This window comes from Schistocerca nitens, unplaced genomic scaffold (genome assembly GCF_023898315.1).
Source record: "Schistocerca nitens isolate TAMUIC-IGC-003100 unplaced genomic scaffold, iqSchNite1.1 HiC_scaffold_468, whole genome shotgun sequence".
Lineage (NCBI taxonomy): Eukaryota > Metazoa > Arthropoda > Insecta > Orthoptera > Acrididae > Schistocerca > Schistocerca nitens.
Window position 1 is genome coordinate 7,587,397 of NW_026046001.1, and position 9,135 is coordinate 7,596,531.

Sequence of the window (9,135 nt, forward strand, 5' to 3'; positions counted from 1 at the left end):
TGCGCAGAAACAGATGCGCAGAAACAGCTGCGCAGAAACAGCTGCGCAGAAACAGCTGCGCAGAAACAGCTGCGCAGAAACAGCTGCGCAGAGACCGCTGCGCAGAGACAGCTGCGCAGAGACAGCTGCGCAGAGACAGCTGCGCAGAGACAGCTGCGCAGAGACAGCTGCGCAGAAACAGCTGCGCAGAAACAGCTGCGCAGAAACAGCTGCGCAGAAACAGCTGCGCAGAAACAGCTGCTCAGAAACAGCTGCGCAGAAACAGCTGCGCAGAAACAGCTGCGCAGAGACAGCTGCGCAGAAACAGCTGCGCAGAAACAGCTGCGCAGAAACAGCTGCGCAGAAACAGCGGCGCAGAAACAGCGGCGCAGAAACACTCTATAGCCTCCGGTTACAGGAGCGTACATCCATGTTCAATGTTTTTTGGGCAGTTGAACATGTAAAGTTGAATCCCGTACGCGCATGGTAGGATCTCTAGACCACGCGCGCGTACGGAGTTCGTCACCCATGCTGTTGCAGTGAAGTCTCATCAGAAAATCAGAAACAGCTGCGCGGAGACGGCTGCGCGGAAGCGGCTGCGCGGAAGCGGCTGCGCGGAAGCGGCTGCGCGGAAGCGGCTGCGCGGGAACGGCTGCGCGGGAACGGCTGCGCGGGAACGGCTGCGCCGAAACGGCTGCGCAGAAACGGCTGCGCAGAAGCGGCTGCGCAGAAGCGGCTGCGCAGAAGCGGCTGCGCAGAAGCGGCTGCGCAGAAGCGGCTGCGCAGAAGCGGCTGCGCAGAAGCGGCTGCGCAGAAGCGGCTGCGCAGAAGCGGCTGCGCAGAAGCGGCTGCGCAGAAGCGGCTGCGCAGAAGCGGCTGCGCAGAAGCGGCTGCGCAGAAGCGGCTGCGCAGAAACGGCTGCGCAGAAACGGCTGCGCAGGAACGGCTGCGCAGGAACGGCTGCGCAGGAACGGCTGCGCAGGAACGGCTGCGCAGGAACGGCTGCGCAGGAACGGCTGCGCAGAAGCGGCTGCGCAGAAGCGGCTGCGCAGAAGCGGCTGCGCAGAAGCGGCTGCGCAGAAACGGCTGCGCAGAAGCGGCTGCGCAGAAGCGGCTGCGCAGAAGCGGCTGCGCAGAAGCGGCTGCGCAGAAGCGGCTGCGCAGAAGCGGCTGCGCAGAAGCGGCTGCGCAGAAGCGGCTGCGCAGAAGCGGCTGCGCAGAAACGGCTGCGCAGAAGCGGCTGCGCAGAAGCGGCTGCGCAGAAGCGGCTGCGCAGAAACGGCTGCGCAGAAACGGCTGCGCGGATACGGCTGCGCGGATACGGCTGCGCGGAAACGGCTGCGCGGAAACGGCTGCGCGGAAACGGCTGCGCGGAAACGGCTGCGCGGAAACGGCTGCGCAGAAACGGCTGCGCAGAAGCGGCTGCGCAGAAGCGGCTGCGCAGAAACGGCTGCGCAGATACGGCTGCGCAGAAACGGCTGCGCAGAAACGGCTGCGCAGAAACGGCTGCGCAGAAACGGCTGCGCAGAAACGGCTGCGCAGAAACGGCTGCGCAGAAACGGCAGCGCAGAAACGGCTGCGCAGTAACGGCTGCGCAGAAACGGCTGCGCAGAAACGGCTGCCCAGAAACGGCTGCGCAGAAACGGCTGCGCAGAAACGGCTGCGCAGAAACGGCTGCGCAGAAACGGCTGCGCAGAAACGGCTGCGCAGAAACGGCTGCGCAGAAACAGCTGCGCAGAAACAGCTGCGCAGAAACAGCTGCGCAGAAACAGCTGCGCATAAACAGCTGCGCAGAAACAGCTGCGCAGAAACAGCTGCGCAGAAACAGCTGCGCAGAAACAGCTGCGCAGAAACAGCTGCGCAGAAACAGCTGCGCAGAAACAGCTGCGCAGAAACAGCTGCGCAGAAACAGCTGCGCAGAATCAGCTGCGCAGAAACAGCTGCATAGAATCAGCTGCGCAGAATCAGCTGCGCAGGAACAGCTGCGCAGGAACAGCTGCGCAGAAACAGCTGCGCAGGAACAGCTGCGCAGGAACAGCTGCGCAGGAACAGCTGCGCAGGAACAGCTGCGCAGGAACAGCTGCGCAGGAACAGCTGCGCAGGAACAGCTGCGCAGGAACAGCTGCGCAGGAACAGCTGCGCAGAAACAGCTGCGCAGGAACAGCTGCGCAGGAACAGCTGCACAGAAACAGCTGCGCCGAAACAGCTGCGCGGAAACAGCTGCGCGGAAACAGCTGCGCGGTAACAGCTGCGCGGAAACAGCTGCGCGGAAACAGCTGCGCAGAAACAGCTGCGCAGAAACAGCTGCGCAGAAACAGCTGCGCAGAAACAGCTGCGCAGAAACAGCTGCGCAGAAACAGCGGCGCAGAAACAGCGGCGCAGAAACACTCTATAGCCTCCGGTTACAGGAGCGTACCTCCATGTTCAATGTTTTTTGGGCAGTTGAACATGTAAAGTTGAATCCCGTACGCGCGTGGTAGGATCTCTAGACCACGCGCGCGTACGGAGTTCGTCACCCATGCTGTTGCAGTGAAGTCTCATCAGAAAATCAGAAACGGCTGCGCAGAAGCGGCTGCGCAGAAGCGGCTGCGCAGAAGCGGCTGCGCAGAAGCGGCTGCGCAGAAGCGGCTGCGCAGAAGCGGCTGCGCAGAAGCGGCTGCGCAGAAGCGGCTGCGCAGAAGCGGCTGCGCAGAAGCGGCTGCGCAGAAGCGGCTGCGCAGAAGCGGCTGCGCAGAAGCGGCTGCGCAGAAGCGGCTGCGCAGAAACGGCTGCGCAGAAACGGCTGCGCAGATACGGCTGCGCAGAAACGGCTGCGCAGAAACGGCTGCGCAGAAAGGGCTGCGCAGGAACGGCTGCGCAGGAACGGCTGCGCAGGAACGGCTGCGCAGGAAAGGCTGCGCAGGAACGGCTGCGCAGAAGCGGCTGCGCAGAAGCGGCTGCGCAGAAGCGGCTGCGCAGAAGCGGCTGCGCAGAAGCGGCTGCGCAGAAGCGGCTGCGCAGAAGCGGCTGCGCAGAAGCGTCTTCGCAGAAGCGGCTGCGCAGAAGCGGCTGCGCAGTAGCGGCTGCGCAGTAGCGGCTGCGCAGAAGCGGCTGCGCAGAAGCGGCTGCGCAGAAGCGGCTGCGCAGAAGCGGCTGCGCAGAAGCGGCTGCGCAGAAGCGGCTGCGCAGAAGCGGCTGCGCAGAAACGGCTGCGCAGAAACGGCTGCGCAGAAACGGCTGCGCAGAAACGGCTGCGCAGAAACGGCTGCGCAGAAACGGCTGCGCAGAAACGGCTGCGCAGAAACGGCTGCGCAGAAACGGCTGCGCAGAAGCGGCTGCGCAGAAACGGCTGCGCAGAAGCAGCTGCGCAGAAGCAACTGCGCAGAAGCAGCTGCGCAGAAGCAGCTGCGCAGAAGCAGCTGCGCAGAAGCAGCTGCGCAGAAACAGCTGCGCAGATACAGCTGCGCAGATACAGCTGCGCAGAAACAGCTGCGCAGAAACAGCTGCGCAGAAACAGCTGCGCAGAAACAGCTGCGCAGATACGGCTGCGCAGAAACGGCTGCGCAGAAACGGCTGCGCAGAAGCGGCTGCGCAGAAGCGGCTGCGCAGAAGCGGCTGCGCAGAAGCGGCTGCGCAGAAGCGGCTGCGCAGAAGCGACTGCGCAGAAGCGGCTGCGCAGAAGCGGCTGCGCAGAATCGGCTGCGCAGAAACGGCTGCGCAGATACGGCTGCGCAGAAACGGCTGCGCAGAAACGGCTGCGCAGAAACGGCTGCGCAGAAACGGCTGCGCAGAAACGGCTGCGCAGAAACGGCTGCGCAGAAACGGCTGCGCAGAAACGGCTGCGCAGAAACGGCTGCGCAGTAACGGCTGCGCAGAAACGGCTGCGCAGAATCGGCTGCGCAGTAACGGCTGCGCAGAAACGGCTGCGCAGAAACGGCTGCGCAGAAACGGCTGCGCAGAAACGGCTGCGCAGAAACGGCTGCGCAGAAACGGCTGCGCAGAAACGGCTGCGCAGAAACAGCTGCGCAGAAACGGCTGCGCAGAAACAGCTGCGCAGAAACAGCTGCGCAGAAACAGCTGCGCAGAAACAGCTGCGCAGGAACAGCTGCGCAGAAACAGCTGCGCAGAAACAGTGCGCAGAAACAGTGCGCAGAAACAGCTGCGCAGAAACAGCTGCGCAGGAACAGCTGCGCAGAAACAGCTGCGCAGAAACAGCTGCGCAGAATCAGCTGCGCAGAATCAGCTGCGCAGAAACAGCTGCGCAGAAACAGCTGCGCAGGAACAGCTGCGCAGGAACAGCTGCGCAGAAACAGCTGCGCAGAAACAGCTGCGCAGAAACAGCTGCGCAGGAACAGCTGCGCAGGAACAGCTGCGCAGGAACAGCTGCGCAGGAACAGCTGCGCAGAAACAGCTGCGCAGAAACAGCTGCGCGGAAACAGCTGCGCGGAAACAGCTGCGCGGAAACAGCTGCGCGGAAACAGCTGCGCGGAAACAGCTGCGCGGAAACAGCTGCGCGGAAACAGCTGCGCGGAAACAGCTGCGCGGAAACAGCTGCGCGGAAACAGCTGCGCAGAAACAGCTGCGCAGAAACAGCTGCGCAGAAACAGCTGCGCAGAAACAGCTGCGCAGAAACAGCTGCGCAGAAACAGCGGCGCAGAAACAGCGGCGCAGAAACACTCTATAGCCTCCGGTTACAGGAGCGTACCTCCATGTTCAATGTTTTTTGGGCAGTTGAACATGTAAAGTTGAATCCCGTACGCGCGTGGTAGGATCTCTAGACCACGCGCGCGTACGGAGTTCGTCACCCATGCTGTTGCAGTGAAGTCTCATCAGAAAATCAGAAACAGCTGCGCAGAAGCGGCTGCGCAGAAGCGGCTGCGCAGAAGCGGCTGCACAGAAGCGGCTGCGCAGAAACGGCTGCGTAGGAACGGCTGCGCAGGAACGGCTGCGCAGGAACGGCTGCGCAGGAACGGCTGCGCAGGAACGGCTGCGCAGAAACGGCTGCGCAGAAACAGCTGCGCAGAAACGGCTGCGCATAAACGGCTGCGCATAAACGGCTGCGCATAAACGGCTGCGCATAAACGGCTGCGCATAAACGGCTGCGCAGAAACGGCTGCGCATAAACGGCTGCGCATAAACGGCTGCGCATAAACGGCTGCGCATAAACGGCTGCGCATAAACGGCTGCGCAGGAACGGCTGCGCAGGAACGGCTGCGCAGAAACGGCTGCGCAGAAACGGCTGCGCAGAAACGGCTGCACAGAAACGGCTGCGCAGAAACGGCTGCGCAGAAACGGCTGCGCAGAAACGGCTGCGCAGAAGCGGCTGCGCAGAAGCGGCTGCGCAGAAACGGCTGCGCAGATACGGCTGCGCAGAAACGGCTGCGCAGAAACGGCTGCGCAGAAACGGCTGCGCAGAAACGGCTGCGCAGAAACGGCTGCGCAGAAACGGCTGCGCAGAAACGGCTGCGCAGAAACGGCTGCGCAGAAGCGGCTGCGCAGAAGCGGCTGCGCAGAAACGGCTGCGCAGATACGGCTGCGCAGAAACGGCTGCGCAGAAACGGCTGCGCAGAAACGGCTGCGCAGAAACGGCTGCGCAGAAACGGCTGCGCAGAAACGGCTGCGCAGAAACGGCTGCGCAGTAACGGCTGCGCAGAAACGGCTGCGCAGAAACGGCTGCGCAGAAACGGCTGCGCAGAAACGGCTGCGCAGAAACGGCTGCGCAGAAACGGCTGCGCAGAAACGGCTGCGCAGAAACGGCTGCGCAGAAACGGCTGCGCAGAAACGGCTGCGCAGAAACGGCTGCGCAGAAACAGCTGCGCAGAAACAGCTGCGCAGAAACAGCTGCGCAGAAACAGCGGCGCAGAAACAGCTGCGCAGAAACAGCTGCGCAGAAACAGCTGCGCAGAAACAGCTGCGCAGAAGCAGCTGCGCAGAAACAGCTGCGCAGAAACAGCTGCGCAGAAACAGCTGCGCAGAAACAGTGCGCAGAAACAGCTGCGCAGAAACAGCTGCGCAGAAACAGCTGCGCAGGAACAGCTGCGCAGAAACAGCTGCGCAGAAACAGCTGCGCAGAAACAGCTGCGCAGAATCAGCTGCGCAGAATCAGCTGCGCAGAAACAGCTGCGCAGAAACAGCTGCGCAGGAACAGCTGCGCAGGAACAGCTGCGCAGAAACAGCTGCGCAGAAACAGCTGCGCAGAAACAGCTGCGCAGGAACAGCTGCGCAGGAACAGCTGCGCAGGAACAGCTGCGCAGGAACAGCTGCGCAGGAACAGCTGCGCAGGAACAGCTGCGCAGAAACAGCTGCGCAGGAACAGCTGCGCAGGAACAGCTGCGCAGGAACAGCTGCGCAGAAACAGCTGCGCGGAAACAGCTGCGCGGAAACAGCTGCGCGGAAACAGCTGCGCGGAAACAGCTGCGCGGAAACAGCTGCGCGGAAACAGCTGCGCGGAAACAGCTGCGCGGAAACAGCTGCGCAGAAACAGCTGCGCAGAAGCAGCTGCGCAGAAACAGCTGCGCAGAAACAGCTGCGCAGAAACAGCTGCGCAGAAACAGCTGCGCAGAAACAGCTGCGCAGAAACAGCGGCGCAGAAACAGCGGCGCAGAAACACTCTATAGCCTCCGGTTACAGGAGCGTACCTCCATGTTCAATGTTTTTTGGGCAGTTGAACATGTAAAGTTGAATCCCGTACGCGCGTGGTAGGATCTCTAGACCACGCGCGCGTACGGAGTTCGTCACCCATGCTGTTGCAGTGAAGTCTCATCAGAAAATCAGAAACAGCTGCGCAGAAGCGGCTGCGCAGGAACAGCTGCGCAGGAACAGCTGCGCAGAAACAGCTGCGCATAAACAGCTGCGCATAAACAGCTGCGCATAAACAGCTGCGCATGAACAGCTGCGCATGAACAGCTGCGCATGAACAGCTGCGCAGAAACAGCTGCGCAGAAACAGCTGCGCAGAAACAGCTGCGCAGAAACAGCTGCGCAGGAACAGCTGCGCAGGAACAGCTGCGCAGGAACAGCTGCGCAGGAACAGCTGCGCAGAAACAGCTGCGCAGGAACAGCTGCGCAGGAACAGCTGCGCAGAAACAGCTGCGCAGAAACAGCTGCGCAGGAACAGCAGCACAGGAACAGCCGCGCAGGAACAGCCGCGCAGGAACAGCCGCGCAGGAACAGCCGCGCAGGAACAGCCGCGCAGGAACAGCCGCGCAGGAACAGCCGCGCCGAAACAGCCGCGCCGAAACAGCCGCGCCGAAACAGCCGCGCCGAAACAGCCGCGCCGAAACAGCCGCGCCGAAACAGCCGCGCCGAAACAGCCGCGCCGAAACAGCCGCGCCGAAATAGCCGCGCCGAAAAAGCCGCGCCGAAAAAGCCGCGCCGAAACAGCCGCGCCGAAACAGCCGCGCCGAAACAGCCGCGCCGAAACAGCCGCGCCGAAACAGCCGCGCCGAAACAGCCGCGCCGAAACAGCCGCGCCGAAACAGCCGCGCCGAAACAGCCGCGCCGAAACAGCCGCGCCGAAACAGCCGCGCCGAAACAGCCGCGCCGAAACAGCCGCGCCGAAACAGCCGCGCCGAAACAGCCGCGCCGAAACAGCCGCGCCGAAACTGCCGCGCCGAAACTGCCGCGCCGAAACTGCCGCGCCGAAACTGCCGCGCCGTAACTGCCGCGCCGAAACTGCCGCGCCGAAACTGCCGCGCCGAAACTGCCGCGCCGAAACAGCCGCGCCGAAACAGCCGCGCCGAAACAGCCGCGCCGAAACAGCCGCGCCGAAACAGCCGCGCCGAAACAGCCGCGCCGAAACAGCCGCGCCGAAACAGCCGCGCCGAAACAGCCGCGCCGAAACAGCCGCGCCGAAACAGCCGCGCCGAAACTGCCGCGCCGAAACTGCCGCGCCGAAACTGCCGCGCCGAAACTGCCGCGCCGAAACTGCCGCGCCGAAACTGCCGCGCCGAAACTGCCGCGCCGAAACTGCCGCGCCGAAACTGCTGCGCCGAAACAGCTGCGCCGAAACAGCTGCGCCGAAACAGCTGCGCAGAAACAGCTAGGCATAAGCAGCTGCGCAGAAACAGCTGCGCAGAAACAGCTGCGCAGAAACAGATGCGCAGAAACAGCTGCGCAGAAACAGCTGCGCAGAAACAGCTGCGCGGAAACAGCTGCGCGGAAACAGCTGCGCGGAAACAGCTGCGCGGAAACAGCTGCGCGGAAACAGCTGCGCGGAAACAGCTGCGCGGAAACAGCTGCGCGGAAACAGCTGCGCAGAAGCAGCTGCGCAGAAACAGCTGCGCAGAAACAGCTGCGCAGAAACAGCTGCGCAGAAACAGCTGCGCAGAAACAGCTGCGCAGAAACAGCTGCGCAGAAACAGCTGCGCAGAAACAGCGGCGCAGAAACAGCGGCGCAGAAACACTCTATAGCCTCCGGTTACAGGAGCGTACCTCCATGTTCAATGTTTTTTGGGCAGTTGAACATGTAAAGTTGAATCCCGTACGCGCGTGGTAGGATCTCTAGACCACGCGCGCGTACGGAGTTCGTCACCCATGCTGTTGCAGTGAAGTCTCATCAGAAAATCAGAAACAGCTGCGCAGAAGCGGCTGCGCAGGAACAGCTGCGCAGGAACAGCTGCGCAGAAACAGCTGCGCAGAAACAGCTGCGCATAAACAGCTGCGCATAAACAGCTGCGCATAAACAGCTGCGCATAAACAGCTGCGCATGAACAGCTGCGCATGAACAGCTGCGCATGAACAGCTGCGCAGAAACAGCTGCGCAGAAACAGCTGCGCAGAAACAGCTGCGCAGAAACAGCTGCGCAGGAACAGCTGCGCAGGAACAGCTGCGCAGAAACAGCTGCGCAGGAACAGCTGCGCAGGAACAGCTGCGCAGAAACAGCTGCGCAGGAACAGCAGCACAGGAACAGCTGCGCAGGAACAGCTGCGCAGGAACAGCTGCGCAGGAACAGCTGCGCAGGAACAGCCGCGCAGGAACAGCCGCGCAGGAACAGCCGCGCCGAAACAGCCGCGCCGAAACAGCCGCGCCGAAACAGCCGCGCCGAAACAGCCGCGCCGAAACAGCCGTGCCGAAACAGCCGCGCCGAAACAGCCGCGCCGAAACAGCCGCGCCGAAACAGCCGCGCCGAAAAAGCCGCGCCGAAAAAGCCGCGCCGAAACAGCCGCGCCGAAACAGC

The 9,135-nt window shown here is 62.9% G+C and overlaps 1 protein-coding gene across 1 annotated transcript; it reads left to right on the plus strand.

Annotated features, from left to right (window-relative positions):
- The first annotated feature begins 13 nt into the window (after positions 1 to 13).
- On the plus strand, positions 14 to 8,002 carry LOC126232324 (trichohyalin-like). Its single transcript, XM_049942603.1, has 6 exons — positions 14 to 401; positions 520 to 2,444; positions 2,560 to 3,818; positions 3,918 to 4,659; positions 5,150 to 6,581; positions 6,879 to 8,002. The coding sequence occupies exons 1-6, from the start codon at positions 14 to 16 to the stop codon at positions 8,000 to 8,002; spliced, it is 6,870 nt and encodes a 2,289-aa protein (XP_049798560.1).
- Positions 8,003 to 9,135: the final 1,133 nt, after the last annotated feature.

Bases quoted from the DNA above. Each gene is read 5' to 3' on its own strand.
- LOC126232324 (XM_049942603.1), top strand. From the start codon at position 14: ATGCGCAGAAACAGCTGCGCAGAAACAGCTGCGCAGAAACAGCTGCGC. The intron at 2,445-2,559 runs GTACGCGCGTGG...GCGGCTGCGCAG, and splicing joins AACATGTAAAGTTGAATCCC to AAGCGGCTGCGCAGAAGCGG. The intron at 6,582-6,878 runs GTTACAGGAGCG...GCGCATGAACAG, and splicing joins GAAACACTCTATAGCCTCCG to CTGCGCAGAAACAGCTGCGC.